Genomic DNA, 23,025 nt, shown 5'->3' on the forward strand with positions numbered 1-23,025 from the left:
TGTTTTTGTCAGATTTGTCAAAGATCAGATGGTTGTAGATGTGTGGCATTGCCTCCGAGGCCTCTGTTCTGTTCCATTGGTCTATATCTCTGTTTTGATAGCAGTACCATGCTGTTTTGATTACTATAGTCTTGTAGTATAGTTCCAAGTCAGGTAAAGTGATGCCTCCCGCTTCGTTCTTTTTGCTTAGAATTGACTTGGCTATGTGGGCTCTTTTTTTTTTCCATTTCTGTGAAGATGGTCACAGGTAGCTTGATGGGGATAGCATTGAATCTATAAATTACTTTGGGAAGTATGGCCATTTTTCATGATATTGATTCTTCCTAACTATGAGCATGGAATGTTTCTCCATCTGTTTGTTTCCTCTCTTATTTCATCGAGCAACAGTTTGTAGTTCTCCTTAAAGAGTTCCTATATATCCTTTGTTAGTTGTATTCCTAGGTATTTTCCTTTCTTTGTAGCAATTGTGAATGGCAGTTTGTTCTTGATTTGGCTCTCTTTAAGTCTGTTATTTGTGTATAGGAATGCTTGTGATTTTTGCACATTGATTTTGTATCCTGAGACTTTGCTGAAGTTGCTTATCAGTTTAAGGAGATTTTGGGCTGAGATGATAAAGTCTTCTAAATATACAATCATGTCATCTGCAAATAGAGACAATTTGATTTCCTCCTTTCCTAACCGAATACCCTTTATTTCTTTTTCTTGCCTGATTTCTCTGGTTGGAACTTCCAATACCATATTGAATAGGAGTGGTGAGAGAGGGCATTCTTGTCTAGTGACAGATTTCAAAGGTAATGCTTCCAGTTTTTGCCCATTCAGTATGAAATTGGCTGTGGGTTTGTTATAAATAGTTTTTATTATTTTGAGATATGTTCCGTCAATACCTAACTTATTGAGAGTTTTTGGCATAAAGGGCTGTTGAATTTTGTCGCTCTGCATCAATTGAGATAATCATGTGGTTTTTGTCTTTGGTTCTGTTATGTGGTGAATTACATTTATAGACAATCACATTATTTCTATCATGATTCCTCAATTTTTAATATAGGTACAAGGATTTGGCTCCTAATTATAAGTTCTGTGGGCCTTCTTTGTATGTTTTCTTGAACTCCACATGCAGGGACATTTAAGTAGATTTTGTTCTACATAACCTTCTGCCATTTTTAGTTTACCTGATGAAATATTTTTATACAGGCTGAGAAGTCTGGTACTGACATACCGAACTTCACAATCAAAAGGCCTAAGAAAAAAAGGAGTTAATTGGAATTCAGTTTAATTCTGAAAAATTATTCTCCACTTACATATGGATTTTTCCCTTCACAGTTTTTCTTTCATTATTTGTAGTGAATTCCTTCTCATTCATATAATTTGCTCATTGTGGCATCAAACCTGGAACATGTGTCCATGAAATAGATATCCTAACATTTAGTATGACCTCAGATTTATCTCTTAAAAAATGTTTCTCAAAATACGATTTGCAATCCTTCTACTATAAGGACACGTGCACACGAATGTTCATTGCAGCACTGTTTACAATAGCAAAGACCTGGAACCAACCCAAATGCCCATCGACGATAGACTGGATAGGGAAAATGTGGCACATATACACCATGGAATACTATGCAGCCATCAAAAACAATGAGTTTGGGTCCTTTGTAGGGACATGGATGAACCTGGAAACCATCATTCTCAGCAAACTGACAGAAGAGCAGAAGATCAAACACCGCATGTTCTCACTCATAGGCGGGTGTTGAACAATGAGAACACATGGACACAGGGAGGGGAGCACTACACACTGGGGTCAGTTGGGGGGAAATAGGGGAGGGACGGTGGGGGGTGGGAAGCTGGGGAGAGATAGCAAGGGGAGAAATGCCAGATGTAGGTGATGGGGAGGAAGGCAGCAAATCACACTGCCACGTGTGTTCCTATGCAACAATTTTGCATGTTCTTCACATGTACCCCAAAACCTAAAATGCAATAAAATAAATAAATGGGGAAAAACAAAACAAAAACACGATTTGCAGAAATAAGTTACTTTTATAGATTCTTTGACATTTTATTTTCCTTAGTAAATCTAATAATATGATTAGAATTGCTCAGATAATCTTCCATCTCAAGGTTTTATTCACTTCTGATTCATTGTGTCTATTATTAAAACCAGCTGTTGATGTTTTTGAACAAAGTGATTTCTGAATTAACTCTACATTGTATTCTATAATAACCCCACTTCAGAATTATCATGGGTTGCTCCCAATTTACTTTTAGATAATTAAAGCCTCTCTTTATTTCTATCCAATTTGCCTGTTTTATTTCCCAGAACACAAGGATGTGATTTCATTCATGTTGCTCTAGGGGTCTAAAGTTGATAATCATTTTTCTACATCTGCCCTTGTCAGTGTCTGCTTGCAATATATGTTGCTATATCCCCACCCCTTGGCTTCCACTCATTACCATTCACATTCCTACTGATACATTATGTTGTTCTGCCACAGGCCGTTCCTTGATGTTTTCCTATAAAGTTGGTACCTTTACATCAGAATTGTCCTAATTTCCCTAGCATATTAGATATTTTTCCTATATTGACTTGTTTGTGATGATTATTTACATGTGAATGCATCTGCCTCAGAACTGATGACACCTCTAACTGAAATATGAAAAAAAAGTACCTTTCTCAATATCTGAATAAGCAATCATAAGTTGGTAGATGGAGAGAACAAACTCTATGTCATCACATACAAAAATTCCTTGCTTATTTCTTGTTTTTTCCGTGACGAAAGCATGAACCCCATTAAAATGTACTTATTATTTGTTAAATAAGAATAAAGAAAAAGGGGTTTAAATATTTGTCCTATTCAATATATCCTGGAGGAGACTGACTTTTAGAATGGTACAAATATAATTATGCATATGTATTTGAATGTGTACCTATAGAAGTATAAGTATATCTTATTATTATTATTGTTATTTTAATTTCTGAGGCCAGCTTGAGCTTTGTCACCCAGGCTGGAGTGCAATGGTGAAATCATGGCTCACTGCAACTTCAGCCTCCTGGGCTCAAGAGATCCTTCTACCTCAGCCTCCCGAGTAGCTATGATTACAGGCAGAAGCCACCATGCCCAGCCTTACTTTATCCTGTATATGCTTCATATTAATATTTAATTACTATTATCTATGGTTCCTTACCAAATACCTACAGCTAAAATGACAAAATAGAATAATATAATTTTGGATGAATTTGTGGAATTGCCCTTTCTCTGTAGTCAGCATTTAAAACTGATTTGTCTAATATGAGTTTGTTAGATGTCATAAATTCCACTGTTATTAACACTGTATTTTCTAGGATTGCCCAGTGTACATTTTCTAGTAAGACGATATAATTGTGTATATGTTTGTTTGTGTGTGTGTGTGTGTGTGTGTGTGTGTGTAGTAAAATAGGCATTGGAAAATATATTTTACATAACCAGGAAATTTTCATAAAGGTAAAAATTACCATCTCATTATGTGTCTGCATTACTTTTTATTTAATAACATTCTTGTTTAATTGCTTTTTCTTAAAGTAACGTCTACACTGAAAAGTCTATGTTCCCAGAAGACAGGAAGGCACATTTTGAGACTGTAAGAATGAATTTAATGTTATATAGTGATGTAAAAACATGTCAACTTTCTGTTGAAGACACTCAAACCTCTCCATTTTCCCACAATTTTTGTGGAGCAAAAATACAAGTTTCCTTTAGTTTGGCATCTTTAAAAATATAGATTTCCCTTTTTAAGTATAAAATTTCTTTCAATCTTATTTTAATCTTTCTAACAGCATGTTCTTGAAAATAATTAGATTTAAAATTGCAGTGATCCAGATTTTCTTCTTACTTACCAATACTTCCCACCATGTGGAATATATCATAAGAATTCCCATTACCAGATGTGAAGGGTTTTTTGGAGAGCTTATTTATTTTACAAAAGGTAAGTTAGAAATTAATTTTTTTGAGCTGGAGTCTCATTCTGTTGTCCAGGCTGGAGTGCAGTGGCCCCATCTCAGCTCACTGAAACCTCCACCTTCTGGGTGCAAGCGATTCTCCTGCCTCTCCTAAGAGGCTGGGACTACAGGCACGTGCCACCATGCCCAGCTAATTTTTGTATTTTTAGTAGAGATGGGATTTCACCATATTGGGCAGGCTGATGTCGAACTGCTGACTTTCCGATCCACCCACCTTGGCTTCCCAAAGTGCTGGGATTACAGATGTGACCCACCACACCTGGCCCAGAAAATAAATTTCTTGAAATGTTAGTGCTCCTTTCTGTTTTTAGTAAGGGGATGAGATAGTTATTGCAGTTTTTCTGCCTTTAGGATTTCAGGCAATTGACTCAACCTAGGAATAGAATTTGGATGGTGACATCTGATATCTAGATGTTTTTCTGTAAAGTACTTGTGGTTTAATATATTTCTTATACTATAAGCATCTCAAATATTTTTAGTACGTAGGAAGACTGTAGATACTAAAATAAATAAAATTACCTTTAACAGTCACCATAGTGACATTTCATTGTCAAAGTATGATCTTATAATGTTTTTCTTAATGTCATTGATTACCCAGAAGTAAGTGACAATGAACTTGATGTTTGCAGGGGAAGATTGACCTGCCTGAAATATACGTTAAGGTGGCATGTGGAAAAAACTTTTTAAAAAGGTTTTATATGTGGGACAATTCAGATTATGGGTTTGTTAAACAGTTTGTCTGTTTCCTTTTTTAAAAAAACTATAGCCCTCTCTCTAGGCTTTTGCCTGATACAATGATTAATTTTCATGTAAAATTCTCTCAGTATTTATTACCCAATGATATTCTCTTTTAGTCAGTGAAAACCAGGAAATTACTAATACAATCTGTTTATTATCCTTAATGAAAATTTAGGTCCCCAAATTACTCAGATCTCTAAACACATATTATAAACTTTTCAAACATTGGATATTTTTCAACTTGGCTTTTAAGTTGAAAAACCTCACCAATGCTTCCAAAACCAAGAATTAAGTTAATGAGTTAAATCAATGTATTTACCTAATTCAAAACATGGTTTTTAGTTTAAAATTTAAACAAAAAAGTTGCTTTTAACAATTTGTCTTGGCATTTAAGCAGGCTAAACTGCTATCTGACTTAATACGTAAATGTCAGTGAAAAATGCCAACTTTGAACTAGTGACACCACATTACACCTTTGTTTGTGTGTTTTGTTGTGTTACATACAAGGTTTTCCTTATAGTTTATCTCTCTCTAAGAGGCAACGCTTTGTTAATATGGCTGTGTACAATTTTCTGACAAGTGCTGAACCTACGCTAACAAAAAATGGTTCCTATTTATGATGTGTCAAATTACTGTTCTGAGAGTAGACCTTTTAGGTTGCATTCAGCCTTTAATTTGACTGAATTTAAATGGCATAAAATGCCTTTTAGTTGGGCCTTGGCTGGCATATTATATATCTCATTTCAATGAAAAACATTCACATGCAAATATGTTTGTTTGGAGTGAGGACAAATGCTCCTATCATGACTGATGAAGGCTTTTGATCACAATTCTACAAACTGAAACCTTAAAAAAGAAGAGGCTATTTGGACTGGCATCTGCAATCCCATGAATTATTTAGTTCACATTATTCATAAATCTCTTTGAAGAGGAGGTTTTATGAGGTTTTTAAGGAGGAATGGTCATGGTTGTGTTGCCAGCTTGTGTACGCGGGAAGTGCTGTAAGTGGCTGCCTGCATCTGAATGCTTTCTTTAAATGTTAAGTATTCTATAGCCTGGAAAGTGTGTTACCTGAGTACTCTAGCAAGTTAATCTCACAGCTGTAAGGAAATGGAATCAGATGCCCATTACTCTTTTACCTCATCCACCAATGGGTCTAAAAACTGGCGTGAACATAATGTGGAACATTTCCTGTAGTGTATGTATAGAGGTAGTTACCACAAAGCTACAGAACACAATGTCTTATTACACTTTTTCATAGCATAGCAAGCTAAAAGGCTTCCTTCCTCCAAACATCATGATTCTTTTCTTCTCAGGGCCTTTGCACTGATGCTGTTGTCTGGAAACGCTTCTCTTGCCCTAGATTTCCAACCGGCTTTGCTTCTCGGTGGAAATGAGAAGTTAATCTTTCTAAAAGTTAATCCCGCTGCTGAAAACACAGTCCTGATTTTACACTTATGTTCTATTTACATTACTCGTTTAAACATGTGTTTCTTTTTCTAGACAATGAAATTCCTGAAAACAGGGACTTGCATCATTGACACTATTTGTCCCAGAACATTATCATACCTGTAATTTATGGTGCATGTTTAATAAATGGCTGTTATATTATCTTGACTTGAATTACTCTCAAATTATGTCTAAACAGAACACTGGATATATTTTATATTATTTCCAGTTTACATAGAGAAGTATAACTTCAAAATTGTTTCCACATCAGAAACATTGATTGAGCAAAGTTTAATACAGAACTGCATTCTGAATTTTGAACTTCTTATTTAGGAATCTTGTATTGGCTCTCAGCTGCCATAGGGATGCAACTCATGTTCAGACCTGGTGTTTACAGCATGAATCAGAATGCTGAATTATAACTTACTCATTGAATTTTTAAGTAATGCTTTCCAGCTTTTGTAGTTTATGCTTTAGAATAGCTGTCTCTTGCCCTTCTATTTAGAGTGCATGGTATTTGATAATCAATGCCAGGAAGGCGGTTAGACTTGATAACCTTTGATGCTACCTTCTAACTCTTGAGATTCTCTAAATCTCTGAAATCATGTCAGGTGGGATTTTAGGCTTAACATCATAGATTCAAATGCAAATAACATGAATAAATTTAGTTAAAATTTGACTATTTGAAAATCATGAGAATTGATTATGTTTTCCTTTTCATATAAATTATATTTTCATGTAAACTGTTGGGACTTCTCAAGATGTTTATTAATATCTACAGTAGTTCATAAAATTATGGAAAATAGCATCATGATACAAACATTTTCTTTCTGAATTAAATATACTACTGTTCAATAGATAATATAAACTAGTATCTGGGTACTGAAAGTTATGAGGTATGTCTTCAGGGAAAAATCCCAGTGCTGGAACTTTGAATACTTAGAAAATTCTAGATATCTCTCCTGTGTAGATGGATATTATAGAGAAAAATCGTTTCCTATCCCCTAAGGTCTCAATTCCCACAAACATAATTTGAAATTAGCACTGTCTGACTTCAGAGCTTCTTTATGAGTCTTTTAGAATCATAGATATGGAAACCTTTTTAAAAAATATTAAATTGATCTTTTTGAGATTTACTAATATCAACTCTAAAAAATTTAGGACAGAACATTGTAAAGAAAACTTCTTAAAAATTCATTTTCCATTTAACTTAGTGAAGTTGTTGCTTATTGTGGGTTTATCATCTTTTCCAATTTACATTCTAGATCACCTTAGTGTGTTTGAATATATCTTTCCTTCAAGGCAATCCCATTCGCAAGTAAAAATAAAACTATTTTTATTTTTCATTTTAAATATGGCTATTACAGATATTCAACCTCAAAGCAGAATGCTCCAGTTTATGAAACAAAAATAAACACAAACGCAAATAATGGCCTACTGTAATTTATAAGATAGATATTTATTAAAATATCAACTATTATATATTATTATCTTATAGATATAAATTTAAAACCTTATTGCTCTATGCAGCATTTGCTATGTAAAATGAACATAATGACTGGCAGATGAACATTATATTAGTAGCCAAAAGCTAGCCGCTCACTTACCTTTAGCATGGTATGAGGTAATCTTCCCACCTGCACTCCATAGCAATCTGAAGTACTGGGAAAATTAGAATCCAGAGTATATTTCTGTACTTGACTTGATAAAAATGATTTTGACAACACTTATTCCAAATGACAACCTTTTGACTATAATTTTTAATTATCTGTATCTAAGTTAGTTATAGAATAATTTTACTACTAATTTTCTTGAATGAATCATGAAATTTAACTTATTGCTTTGTATTCATAATTGTTTTCATCTAGTCCTTCTCCTGAAATATCTGCACTATACTAGAGATGAAAGGCAGTTCATGACATTCTAGGATATTTGTAACGTAATTTGCTTGCAAATAGTTGTATTATTCTAGAGGTGAGAGACAGTTCATACTCTTCTAAGATATTTGTAACCTAATTTGTTTCCACATACAGTATACTTGTTTAATATACCATAATTACATAGTTGGTAATTACAAGAGTTTTCATTTCTCTCTGCCATCCCCTCCACCATTTTGTCATCATATTTTAATAACGGAAACTGAAATACCTTTTCTCAAGTGATCTTTTAAACAGAATTAGTGATAACTTTCAAAGAAATTTTCCACAAAGCAGAAGATAGTGCCACTATACCTAATACATGTTGTGAAACTGAACACTTAAGATCATTTTCCATTTTATTTTCATCTGACCTGAGTACTGTTACCTATTGACATTTTACCAATTGGGGCAGACTATGTTTGGAAGCTCCTTCCCCCCAAGTATTGCAATATTAATTGTAATAATGCCCCACTCAGAATATTTGACTCAGACGAAAAATATGTTTAGTTCAAACCATGAAAAGCTTTTTTCCTCAAACACTATTATGTTTATTAACACTATATTTGGCATAGAAATATATAGAAATATATGCCATGTTTGATATTCAATTTCTTTTGTGTATATATATATATATATATATACACACACACACACACACACACACATACATATATATTTTATTACACTGTAGGTTCTGGGTTACATGTGCAGATCATGCAGGATTATTGCATGGGTACATACACGGCAATGTGATTTCCTGCCTCCATCCCCCCATCACCTATATCTGGCATTTTTCCCCACGTTATCCCTCCCCAGCCTCCCTGCCCCCCATTGTCCATCCCATAGTCCCCCCAATAGACCCAGTGTGTGGCGCTCCCCTCCCTGTGTCCATGTGTTCTCATTGTTCAATACCTGCCTATGAGTGAGAACATGTGGTGTTTGATTTTCTGTTCTTGTGTCAGTTTGCTGAGAAAGATGGTTTCCAGATTCATTGATGTCCCTACAAAGGACACAAACTATTCATTTATTATAACTTTTATAATACTTTTTAAATAAAATATCTTATGTCCCTAAAGTGGGTCAGACTATGGCATATTTAATATGCATTTGTTTGAATGTCTTGAAAAAGAGTTATGCTTACCACATCTTTAAGAAATGTCATGTATATTGCTCTTGCTTGCTTTTGTGAATTTCAAATTGAGATGTAGTCATAGGAGATCTTCAGTTGACCAACATTTGTTACAATAAAGATATAATTCTATCTCTTAAACCATAGTTTTGTGAGTTTTTTTTGTTTTTGTTTTTGTTTTTTTTTTGAGATGGAGTTATGCTCTTATCACCTAGGCAGGAGTGCAGTGGTGCGATCTCAGCTAACTGTAACCTCTGCCTCCTGGGTTCAGGAAATTCTCCTGCCTCAGCCTCAGAAGTAGCTGGGATTACAGGTGCATGCCACCACAACTAGCTAATGCTTTCGTATTTTTTGGTAGAGACGGGGTTTCACTATGTTGGCCAGATTAGTCTCATACTCCCAATCTCAGGTGATCCACCCCTCTTGGCCTCCCAAAGTGCTGGGATTACAGGTGAGAGCCACCTCGCCCTGCCTAAACCACAGTTATACTCAAATTGTAGAGAAATTTGCTTTACCTGCTACATGAAAATGATTTCCTTTGGATATCCTGGGAATTGAGTAGGTTATTTGAAACCACACTGAAGTAAATCAAACAGAATTCCTTAAATTATTCCAAATCGCATTCACCATTTGCACAGCTTTTCCATAATTGACTTATCTAGTAATAAAGAGTTAGGATAACACTGAATTTATGACTGCTTGCTCGATGTTTACTTGCTTGAACACAATAGGCCTTAACAGTACATGCTCCTGAGTTTCCTGTCTCTCTGTACGTAGTAACATCACCTCAAAAGCTAAGTACTTCTCTAATGAAAACATTTTATTTTTTCTGTCAAATTTTGTTTTCTATGTATCTATTTTTATTTGACTCTATTCTGCTTCTTTTCCCACCTCCTGTTACCCCCCTAGTTAAGATGATGCTATAAATCTTTGGGATCTGTGTAATCCCCAGGTGATGGTGTCCTTTACATCAATGAATCGTAATCATCCATTACAATCATTACAAAGCTGTTAGCAGTCAATAAATGTGCTTACTAGGTGATACTTTAGTTTTATAATTGCAAACCATTCTCACCACTAATTCAGAGTCCAATCATTATTCTTCCTGTAAAAAATATTATCAGTAGTATAATATGCATTTATACATTTATGTAATATATACATTTATAAATGCATTTGTAATTATACCATTATGTGATTCTCTATACACACACACATATATATACACACATAAATCATAGTCTATACACACATACATATATGTGTATACAGAATCAGATAAATGTATAATTATATACATTTATGTCATAAACGTTCTCTCTCTATGCATATGCATATATATATGTTTGTATACAGAATCACATAAGTATAATTGAATATGTATTTATAAATGTATTTCTAAATGTACACACATATATATATATGCATAAGCATAGGGAGAGAATATTTATGAAACAAGATTTTTTACATGTCACATTCTGCCTTAGCACAAAAACTCTTAATAATAGATGCCATTCCATTCTTGATTCTACATGACAATCATGACAATAAGAGACCTTTGTTGACTCAAAAAGTTTTCAGAGAAGTATTATTTTGCTTTATTATTTTACCAATACCGGTTATCAGCAAAAAGTATCGTTTAATTTGCATACATTTCAATTAGTAAAATAGAAAGTATTTTAACATAGATTAGTAAGTAAAAAGTTCAAATTAAGGTAGTAACTAAATAGAAGAAACAAATTAGAACTTCCTGAAAATAAAAAATCTGATGAATCTCATGGAATTTAGAAGTAGTTTTGTTTTTATTTATTATACTTTAAGTTCTGGGATACATGTGCAGAATGTGCAGGTTTCTTACACAGGTGTACATGAGCCACAGTGGTTTGCTGCACCCATCCACCTGTCAACTGCATTAGGTATTTCTCCTAATGCTATCCCTCCCCTTGTCACTCATCCCTCAACTGGTCCCAGCGTGTGATGTTCCCCTCTCTGTGCCCATATGTTCTCATTGTTCAACCCCCTCTTATGAGTGAGAACATGTGGTGTTTGATTTTCTCTTCCTGTGTTAGTTTGCTGAGAATGATGGTTTCCAGCTTTATCCATATCCCTGAAAAGACACAAACTCATTCTTTTTTATGACTGCATAGTATTCCATGGTGTATATGTACCACATTTTCTTTATCCAGTCTAAGACTGATGGGCATTCAAGTAGGTTCCAAGCCTTTGCTATTGTGAACAGTGCTGCAGTAAACATATGTGTGCATGTGTCTTTACAGTAGAATGATTTATAATCCTTTGGGTATACACCCAGTAATTGGATTGCTGGGTCAAATGGTATTTCTAGTTCTAGATCCTTGAGGAATCACTACACTGTCTTCCACAATGGTTGAACTAATTTACACTCCCACCAACAGAGTAAAAGCATTCTTATTTCTCTGCATCCTACTCTGCATATGTTGTTTCTTGACTTTTTAATTATCACCATTCTAACTGGCATGAGATGGTATCTCATTGCAGTTTTGGTTTGCATTTCACAATGACCTGTGATGATGAGCTTTTCTTCATGTTTGTTTGCCACATAAAAGTCTTCTTTGGAAAGTGTCTGTTCATATCCTTTGCCCAATTTTGATGGATTTGTTTTTTTTTTTCCCTGTAAATTTAAGTTCCTTGTAGATTCTGCATATTAGCCCTTTGTCAGATGGATAGATTGCAAAAATTTTATTCCATTCTGTAGGTTGCAACTTCACTCTGATATCTTCTTTTGTTTTGCAGAACCTCTTTAGTTTAATTAGATCCTATTTGTCAATTTTGGCTTTTGTTTCAATTGCTTTTGGTGTTTTAGTCATGAAGTCTTTGCCCAGGCCTCTGTCCTGAATGGTATTCCCTAGGTTTTCTTCTAGGGTTTTTATGAGTTCAGGTCTTACATTCCAATTTTTTATCCATCTTGAGTTAATTTTTGTATAAGGTGGAAGGAAGGGGTCCAGTTTTAGTTTTCTGCATATGGCTAGCCAGTTTTCCCAATACCACTTATTAAATAGGGAATTCTTTCCCTATTGCTTGTTTTTGTCAGGTTTGTAAAAGATCAGATTGTAGTAGATGCGTGGTGTTATTTCTGAGGCCTCTGTTCTGTGGCAGTACCAAGCACTTTTGGTTACTGCAGCCTTGTAGTATAGTTTGAAGACAGGTAGTGTGATGCCTCCAACTTTGTTCTTTTTGCTTAGGATTGTTTTGGCTATATGGCCTCTTTTTTGGTTCCACATGAAATTTAAAGTAGTTTTGTTTTTTTCTAATTCTGTGAAGAAAGTCAATGGTAGCTTGATGGGAATAGCATTACATCTATAAATTACTTTGGGCAGTATGGCCAATTTCATGATATTGATTCTTCCTATTCATGAGCATGGAATGTTTTTCCATTAGTTTGTGTCCACTCTTATTTCCTTGAGCAGTGGTTTGCAGTTCTTCTTGAAGAGGTCCTTCACAGCCCTTTCTAAGTTTTATTCCTAAGTATTTTATTCTCTTTGTATTAATTGTCAATGGGAGTTTGGTCATGATTTGGCTCTTTGTTTGCCTATAATTGGTGTATAAAAATGCTTGTGATTTTTGCACATTGATTTTGTATCCTGAGAGTTTGCTGAAGTTGCTTATCAGCTTAAGAAGTTTTTGGGCTAAGACAATGAGGTTTTCTAAATATACAATCATGTCATCTGCAATCAGAGATAATTTGACTTCCTCTCTTCCTATTTGAATACCCTTTATTTCTTTCTCTTCCCTGATTTCCCTGGCCAGAACTTCCACTACTATGTTGAATAGGAGTGCTGAAAGATGGCATCCTTCTCTGGTGCTGGATGTCAAGGGAATGCATCCAGCTTTTGCCCATTCAGTATAATATTGGCTGTGGGTTTGTCATAAATAGCTTTTACTTTTTGAGATATGTTCCATCAATATTTAGTTTATTGAATGTTTTTAGCATGAAGGAGTGCTGAATTTTATCGAAGGCCTTTTCTGCATCTATTGAGATAATCATGTGGGTTTTTTGTTTGTTTGTTTTTGTTTTTGAGACAGAATTGTGCTGTTGTCACCCAGGCTGGAGTGCAATGGCACAAGCTAGGATCACTGAAACCTCTGCCTCCCGTGTTCAAGTAATTCTCCTGATTCAGCCTCCCAAGTAGCTGGGATTACAGGCACCCACCTCCACGCCCAGCTAATTTTTCTTTGTATTTTCAGTAGATATGGGGTTTCACCATGTTGGCCATGCTAGTCTTGAACTTCCGACCCCAGGTGATCCGATTGCCTCATCCTCCCAAAATGCTGGGATTACAGGTGTGAGCCACCATGCCCGGCCAGAAGTTAGTTTTTTAAGGATGTGCTAATAAATATTTTTTACACCTAATAGTGTTCATGTAATTGGTAACACATTCTAAAATATATATATATATTATATGTACCCATAAAAATTTGCCATTGACTATATGGGGAATAACATGAAATGAAATGTCATCAATACTCTATTATGTTCCAGTTATAGCTTTAGGGTATTTCTAATACAGCTTTTTGGTTTAGTAATGTAGACATAAAATGTAACTTCAAAGGTTGCCCATGTACTTTAGTTATTGAGAACCTTTTAATCCCGTACTTCCTTTAGGCTCGCATAATAATAAATGGCTGAGACATCTAAGGGTTTGCATTTATCTTACATAGTCTTTTGTAGAGGCATGACTTTAAGTACTATTCTTGGCTTGAAAACTTCCCTCTGTAACTATTGGGGCAAAAGTAATAATCTTACAAGGAAATTGTGAAATATAGCTTAAGAAAAAGAGATTTAAAAATTGGTACTGACTCATGAACTTTAAAGAGATTCTTGTAAGCAAAAGGAATACATAAAGAAAAAGATCAGGTAAACATTTTATGTATAAACTATCTGTGCTAGAAGCATGGAAACAATAGAGAGAAAAAAATTCTTAATGCAAAATAACAGTTATTTTGGTATGTATAATTAATTCAGTATTTATAAAGTGAGGAAATGGAAAATAAGTAATTATATAGATTACTTAAATCTCAAAATACACACAAATAAAGTAGATAAAAGCTTACAATAAAGTTCTGTTTCGCCTCTATAGAAACCAAATGGTTATTTTATAGTGGCAATTAATGATATTTCATGGGTTTTGTTTGTTTGTTTGTTTGTTTGAGACAGAGTCTCATGCTGTCACCCAGGCTGGAGTGCAGTGGCCTGACCTCAACTCCCTGCAACCTCTGCCTCCAAGTTCAAGCAGTTTCCCTGTCTCAGCCTCCCATGTAGCTGGGACTACAGGTGCCCACCACCAACATCCAGCTAATTTTTGTATTTTTGGTAGAGACAGAGTTTCACTATATTGGACAGGCTGGTGATATTCCATATTTTTAAGGCAGAATTTCATAACTAAAATTACTTCCATTGTGCCTGTTTGTGTTGCACATACTGTATACACATATGATAAATTGACCTCGTTGTATACAATTATCAATAGGAAGCCGACACTGCAGTGTTTTATATACATTATCATATTAAATCACAGGAAAAAATGTGTTGAGAAACACTTACACAGTTTACCCTTTTTTCCCTTGAACAACATGGGGTGAGGGCCACTGACTCCGCAGTGCAGTAGAAAATTCAGGGATAACTCTTGACTCCCCAATAACTTAACTGCTAATAGCCTGCTGTTAACTGGAAGTCTTACTGATAACATAAGGAGTCGAGTCGCATATATTTTGCATATGTATAATATACTATATTCTTAAAGTAAGATAGAGACTGGAAAACATTACTAAGAGAATCATAAGGAGGAGAAAATATATCTACTCTTCATTAGGTGGAAGAACATATATACTCATATTATTTTTATAATGAAGAATATGTCTATTCTTCATTATAAGAATCTACATCCTCGTCCTCTTTGTGTTGATTAGGCTGAAAAGGAGGAGGAAAAGAAGGGATTGGCTATTCAATCTCAGGGATGGCAAAGGCAGGAGAAAATCTGCATGTAAGTGGACTCACGCAGTTCAAATCTGTATTGCTCAAGGGTCAACTGTACCTGAAATACAAATACATCTGAGTTTTATTAAATATTTAAAACACTTTAACATTTTTTTCCTGTCAAAAATTTCAAACAAACACATACAAAAAATAGGAAGAAACTATAATAAATGTTGTACATCCCAAGATTATTATGAAATGGTTTTTCATAAGCATTTTATTTTGTTAAAAAATCATGACTTAAAAAAATGGTCACAATATTATTTTCTCATCCAAATATTAACAATAATTTCCTAACACTATGAAGTATCTAATGCTCAACTCAAGATCCACCGTCGCCTACATGTGGCAATTAATTGATGTGTCTTTTAGGTTCCTTTTCTAACTGGTATTTTTTGCCATGAAATTTATTTGCTAAAGGAACCAAATGGCAGAATTTTGTGTCAATTCTCACATTCCTTATTTTACTCATTCCATCATTTGACTATTTTTTGTTCGCTGACTTTGTTGGACTTTGGAAGTTCAATGTAGAGACATGGTGCTATCCCAGTTTCATTGTTGTGAAAAATTCTAATGTGGTGTTGTGTCCATTCAGGAGGCATATAATATCTGGTAAATTCCGTTTTACTGATATTACCTGAGTGGTAATTATTGCCTATATATAAGTACTTGCTAAAATTGCAGAATGGTGATTTTCTAATTCTTTTATTTCCTCTTTATTTATTACCTGGAGTGTTTCATTTAAGAGTGATTTCCATCCATCAGATCTTTAGTTACTCTGGAGTATATCTCTATAGCAGATATTTATTCCTGAAACATTTTTAACATCATTTTCACACTTTTTTCCCTAGGATGACCTTTGTGTGATTATTAAGAAAAAAAAAGAAATAGTGAAAGAAACTAAAGCCATACTTTTTCAAGTCTTTTAACTCTAATGAGGCTTAGAAAAAAATCTAGTATTTAGACAATGCTAGGTGATAGTTAAGAAATATTTTATTTTCAACAAGTTTCAAGTGATTGGTGAAAAGATGTGTTTAACCCTGTCTTTGATGATTAAAGAAAAATAAAAGAGGGAGAAAGGTAGGTGGTTATCTAGACCTATACAGCAGATATTTTAATTTCTGTGTCTTGAAAAACAGTAATAATTTGCTATATGATAAATTAGATATAGTAGCATGTCCCCTTTTCAAATCAGTGTTTCTTCAATCATTTTATAAAGTAATCAAAATCATCTGCTATTGACTAGCATTATCATGTTATATAATAGCTAATGGTTACCATATTTGGACACAGTAAATTTTAAAATATATGTATTCAGAAGTGTGTTTTTTTCTTTTTTTCTGCTGTAAATTCACCTACAAAGGTGATTACAATTGCTTCTGCCATGAAGCACTTTCTAGTCTCGAAATGGCATTTCTCTTCTCTGAAGCAGTTTGTTACATGATTGGTTGCATTGTTTTCACTGTATTTATTCTAGGAAGTAGTGGCAATGTCATTCTCTTTCATTTTAATAATTTGCACTGTGTACTATAAGAATAACTTTTGGTATAGTAAAACTTTACATTCCACAGGGTCTGACAATAGCAATGTTTTGTTTTGTTTGCTTTGCTTTATTGCAGATATATTTGAAACAAGGGAAACATCTAATATATCTGAATATGAAGTTATTAGATCTTTGATGTGTCATTTTTCTTATCAGAAATTTCTGTAGTCAGTGGCACCTTTGCCTGAGTTTTGCTCAGGCCTGCTGGGCTCATTTTGTTCACTTGGCCAGGCAGGCTGCACTCGGCTGACACTACTGTCCTGGGTATCATGCCTGCCAAGGGTGAGTGAGGTGTGGAATGGTGAGGAATGTGTAAGGGAGCATGGGTCCAGCCACTGCACATAGTGAGACATGCCCGCTGCTGCAGTGAGGCGGGCAGCTCCAGGTGCTGGCATGAGCAGCAGCTCTCCATGAGGCTGTAGTTGGACCAGGTGTACCAAAAACAGCTTCCACAGCTGGCACCAGGAAATATGGTAGTGCTTGGAGGCTTGGAAACTCTAGGAACTACAAGGCCCCAAAGAGGGAGTCATAGACTTGGCCTGGGTGCGCCCATGTCTTGGCTCCCCGAAGGGCCACAGATCTTCTTTTCTTCTCTTTGCCGACAACGTGGCAAGCAAGAAGCATGTCTCAGCCTGTTTATATTACAGCTCTTTTAGCCTTGTTCGGTGGATCCTGAATTCTTGTCCTATACCCAGGATGAATGATGTATGCAGAAATGTATAGGGTGAGCAAGTCAAGGAGTAGCTTTATTGAGTGACAATAGCTCAGAGGAGGTCCTGGAGTGGGTAGCTCCTGTCTGCAGGCAGGTTGTCACATTGAGTGTTCAGTTCTCAGCAAAGAGGAGACCCTAGAGTGAGTAGTTCCTCTCTGCAGCTGGTCTTCCCACCTTCTGCAGCTCTCAGCAGAGAGGAGGCTGTGGAGTAAATAGCTCTTCTCTGCAGGCAGGTCATCACATTGAATGTTCAGCTCTCAGCAGAGAGGAGGCCCTGGAGCGAGTAGCTCCTCTCTGCAGGTGGTTATCCCCATGTCTGCTGCTCGTAGCAGAGAGGAGGCCCTGGAGTGGGTAGCTTCTCTCTGCAGCTGTCATGATGCAGTGGCTGCTCTACATGGGCTGCTGCTGCCATCAAAGTTGTAGATATCAGGAATCTCTGTCTCTTTAAAAAATAAGCTCTAACTTTATTGCCTCCTCTTTTAAGAAAAAATGGTTCCTCATTTACAAATTTTTGCTAAGGAGCAAGAATAAAAGATACAAAACCCAAATCAAAATATTTCAATAAAATTCTACATAATCTTAAAAAAAATCCATGGTGCTTTAGCTCTCTCTGCGTAAATACCAGTAATGTCTTTGCTAACTATTTACAAAATGTTTCATTGATACATAACTTTCTAACAAACACTTCTAAAGGCATCGGTAAATCCAGTAAGCTCTATATTACCCATGTATTGCAAATACTCTAAAAATGAATGACCCTTTTGTTATGACAGTAATTGTTAAAATAAGAAGCAAAAATAAAAGAATAGCAAGAATATGACTAGTTATATCAGTGTTGAGATATGTGAAATTTATCTAATCTCTTCTGAGAATGCCTTCATACACCGTTGATAGTCCCTGAACTCCATTTTAATAAATGTGGTTTAATTCTTTTTAAATCTTTGAAAAAATATTAGTTAGACAGATATACCTCTTCCAAATAGCCAGACAGGTATCTAATTTAAAGCCGATTAAACAAAACAGTAACATAATCAATTATATTTGTACTTTATGATTATTTTTATTGAATTTTTTTCAGATAAACTTTATTAATATAATGACTAACATTCATTAACACTTCAGCCTTCCTCCATAAATAGCTATGGTACTTATTTTATTATTCACATAATTTTTGCTCACATATATATACACATTTTTCACAAAAGTAATTATGTAAAATCATAATTACAGGTATGTAAAATAATGTGAAATCAATATAATTGTCACCATTCACAATTTTTATATTATAATTCATAATCTCTGAAAACAGTAGTATGAATAACTGTGTATCTTATAGTTACAGGTTGCTGCTTTTAATATAACAACAAAAAATGATGTCATATCTAAACTTTTTCTCTGATCAAAATATCTTTAATTCTGTTCTTTTTGTTTTATCTACAAACAGTTAAAATTGCATTTTTAAGATAATTTTTAGTCACTTGGGGTGGTGCAATGTGTACTTTACAATTGACTTATAATTGGACTATGCTGACAATGGAAACATCTTACAAGTATTGAACATGACATTTATGGCAGTATTGCTGTCATCTTGGCTTCTTTTATTGAATATGCAGAGAATTATAATTGGGCTAACAAGCCTGATAGCCTGGCCTCTTTCCAATTATATTAACCTAGTCTGCTATTAGCTGCCTGAACACACACAGAAACAGGCATAAAGATTTTTTTTTTCTTTCCATTTTATGTTGGTACCTGCCCTAATCGAAGAATAAAATCCTCTATCCTCCTGTAATGTTTGAGAATTGTGAATAACTTATCACCATTCCACTGATAAATGTAAAGATTTGCTTTATCCAATAAGAAATTATTTTAAAACAATTGGTTTTAAAATTGGTTGTATCTGTTACAATTTAGATGCTAATTAATTATTATTGTTCTAAAACTTTATAAAGTTTTGGCATATTTTCTTTGAATTGATGTTAAAATTTTTCAAGTGATGAATTTGAGTTTGAAGCAAAATTTTTCTTCAAATAAACAAGTCAATTTACTGATGCATTGTAATCTTTTCTTTGAAAATGAGACAAACACTATTTTAGCATAATCTAAAAATAAGTCATTTAGGTTTGTGTAGTATTAAAAACAATACACAAAAACCAGAAGTAAAAAATGAAGTAAAATTACATATAATTATTTTCATTTAAAATCTACTAACATTTTACCAAGGAATCCAATTAAAAACAAATAATAAGTAAAGTTAAATAAACCAATTTTTGGTTTTAAAGATATAAAGAATTTGCAGTGTATTCGTTATTTGAAACATTAGATTCTGTGTTTTCCTTCTCTTCCTTTTTTTTTTTGGCTTTTTCCAGTTAGCTCTTATTTTAGAGTATGCAATATACTTGCACACTTTCTCTCTAAATAGTTCCAAGCCTTCCCTTTGCAATATTTAAGTCTTCATCTTTGTCCAGGAGTTTCTGAGTAGAAATATGAAGACCACTAGGAAATTTATGTCCTGAAGAAATAAAGCACAACTACAGTGCAAAAAAGATATGCCATAAAGAAGTGTGTGCCAAAACTGTTATTAGCAAAAGACCAAAATACAACAAAATGCCCCCAAACCACAAATATGTTGATAATAGGAAATAGTATTATACTTCCTATAAACTACAGAAACATATGCAACTATTAAAATGAATCAGTTAGCACTCCATGTATTAACCTGGAAAATGTGGAGAAAGAAGACTGCAAATTAATGTGTATAGTATAGTCTTGTTCTGGAAACAAAATGCACACAATAATTTTTTAGGTTTTTATAAGAACTGCAAATTTAATTTTTTAACATTGATAAATTGCTGGCATTGATTATCTCAGATGCTGACATTGGAAAGGGAGAGGCGATATTGTTTACTTTGCCCTATCAACTGTAATTTTTGATATGTATCAATTTTGTCCTTCAACAACTAAGCTGAAGCATTACATTCATTAAAGGAATGTAGATTTTTTGATGAAATTCAATTTTTAAACTTAAGAATTGCTATTAGATATTTTAGTGAATAATGGGCTTTTAATTTTATGAATTATTGCATCATAATTTGTAAAAATATCAAAGAACAGCTAATAGTTACACTCTGAATTTTATGTTACTTAAAAATATATTCACATTAATGTTGCTAGTATTCTCCCACTCTATGTCCATTTTAAAGCTGTGGAATGAAAGAGTTTGAATGGGTCAAGTACTTAATCCAGATTTTCTGAAATAATTTTGCTTTTACTTAAGGTATTTTTGTCTGGTAAAATATGTATTATTTTAAAAATAGGATGTTCATTTTAAAGTAGCAGAAGATACATGCAAATAGTAAGGCAGTTTTTGTGATTATAGATGAAAACTAAAATTATCTGTAAGCATCCTGTGTGTACATACACTTTCTAATTTTATTTATGCTCTAGGAAACCTGCAAAAATGAAGTGGAAATTAAAAGTTTTCATGTGTAGTTCATGATTTCTAGATCTAAAATCTATATTAAATTTTACTAAAGGTCAGTCCACGAAACTAGAGACTGAACATTTCCCAATTAGGAGATGGGCTACTTCCTCCTTAACATCATTTAAAAAGCCAAAAAAAACACCTCTGCTTTTGTCAATCTTCATTTTTACATAGTAAATCAAAGTAGAATATAACTTCAAAAGTATTTAGAACTATCTAATTATGCATTTTGAATACCAGTTTTCCTTTGAGTAAGGGACTGTCCTTTAGGACTGTTCTAATTTTCTTGTTAACTTTACTACTGCCCTAAACAATGTTTATCACTAGATATCAGCTTATATTTCAACTTATTAATGGAAATAATGCCATTTAAAATAGTAGGCTTTTCTAGTCTCGTGGTTATGTGGTCAACCAAGTACCAAAATAGCTGGAGTTTAATGAACCATATAATTTTTATTTGGCTTTGTAGAACTGATTATTGCAATTTAGTGAGTGAATCAGTTCCCTAAATCCCAATAGCTTAAGGTAGTATTCTACAGCACGGATTCTGGATTCAGATACACCTAGAATCAAATCCCAAATTTGCTTCTTTCCAGATGTGTCATTTTCAGCAAGTAATTTCTATCTCAGTCCCAGTTTCCACATCTATGAGGCAAGTACAACAAAACTTACCTCTCAAAATTGTCATTACTAATTGGTAAACGTATGGAAAGTCAGTCTCTGGCATTTAGCAAGCACTGAAAATAATGGAAGTGACCTGCTTTTCTAAGTTACTCAAATATTGTGGGTTTACAATCTGATTATTAAATAGTATTAAATATACTTAAACTACATATAGTTTAATTCATTATTAAATAAAATTTAGAGTTAAGAAGAACTTAAAAAATTATACATTCCATTAAAGGAATATAGTACTTGCAGTGTTTGAGTACGTGGCTCCTGTCTGCTCATACTTTTTCCTACTCAAGAATCTTAATCATAACACTAATGAAATGTAACAATTGTCATTTTCTTTCTTAGTCTGCTGATCATGTAATCTCAAATGTACTCTTCAGACTTTAATAGCAATAACATCTCTGCTTTCTTACTGGTTACAGAATCTCTCTAATATCTAATATGTTTGTTCTCTTCTTGTGCAACCTTTCCTTGGTACCAGCGGCTGCTTCAAAGAATAAAGTTAAAGGTGAGCTCCTATTTATTCTGCATGACTCATCATCATTTTTCAGCTCTGTCTTCTCAGTTCTCTTAACTGATAGAGCCAATTCTGTTGGTAATAATACTATTTCAGTGTATAGTTATTGTTCATAAATTCCTAAAATACAAATATCAGTTATTTCAGTTATCCAGTTTCTGAGACACATTTGCATGGTTGTTTGTGAGTTTGTTTTCTTGTTTCACTTCCCACTTTATCCCTAAGTATTTCAAAGTGGAATCAAGTGCTTTTGTGCACTAACATGTTGCATGTGGACCTTAATTTCCATGAGAAAATTGAGAATTGGAAAAAATACAGCATAAAATAAAACTGATGGAAAGTCTCAAAATTGAGCATGTTTTATAGAATTGTGTAAGAAGAAAATTTAATCTTCTAAAAACTGAATATTATAAGCTACAGTTTTCTATTTATAATTTGTTTTCATTTTTGACTTGCATTAAGTTTGACTTTGCTAGAAACCTGAAAATGTATTTTCATGATAGAGGATGCACATGTCCAATCCTGAACATATCTTCTTGGAAGGAAAAATACTTTTGGCTCCATGTGTCCCAATTTTTATGGGTTTGAAAAATTCAAATGTATGTATGATACTGTATCATAGATCTATCTTTTATGTATTTCAATTTCATTCTCTTTAGAGCAATCTTATATACCTAAAAATCTTTTATGCTTTTGCTTCTTAAGTAGCAAAAACACAATTTTTTTTCTCTTTCAGTTCCAGGTTCTAGTTTTACAGCTAGCTTTAATACTATGACATATGCCTGTCTTTGAAATCACTGCTCCCGATTTTTAAGGTCAATCCTTTATTGTATAATTAATATTGTCCTAGCAATGCAT

General features: G+C 33.9%; 1 protein-coding gene across 3 annotated transcripts in view; it reads left to right on the top strand.

The window, feature by feature from the left end:
• CADM2 (cell adhesion molecule 2) overlaps nucleotides 1–23,025 on the top strand; it is a 1,064,920-nt gene that overhangs the window by 725,279 nt on the left and 316,616 nt on the right. For 2 of the 3 annotated variants that reach the window (XM_032276649.1, XM_032276647.1), the window contains exon 2: nucleotides 22,132–22,158. The exons of the other annotated variant lie outside the window; for it this stretch is intronic. In XM_032276649.1, coding sequence (XP_032132540.1) covers nucleotides 22,132–22,158 — 27 coding nt within the window. The remainder of the gene's footprint in view (nucleotides 1–22,131; nucleotides 22,159–23,025) is intronic. 3 annotated transcript variants of the gene reach the window in all.

The sequence above is a fragment of the Sapajus apella genome, unplaced genomic scaffold (assembly GCF_009761245.1).
Source record: "Sapajus apella isolate SASKATOON/1434 unplaced genomic scaffold, GSC_monkey_1.0 scaffold8, whole genome shotgun sequence".
Classification (NCBI taxonomy): domain Eukaryota; kingdom Metazoa; phylum Chordata; class Mammalia; order Primates; family Cebidae; genus Sapajus; species Sapajus apella.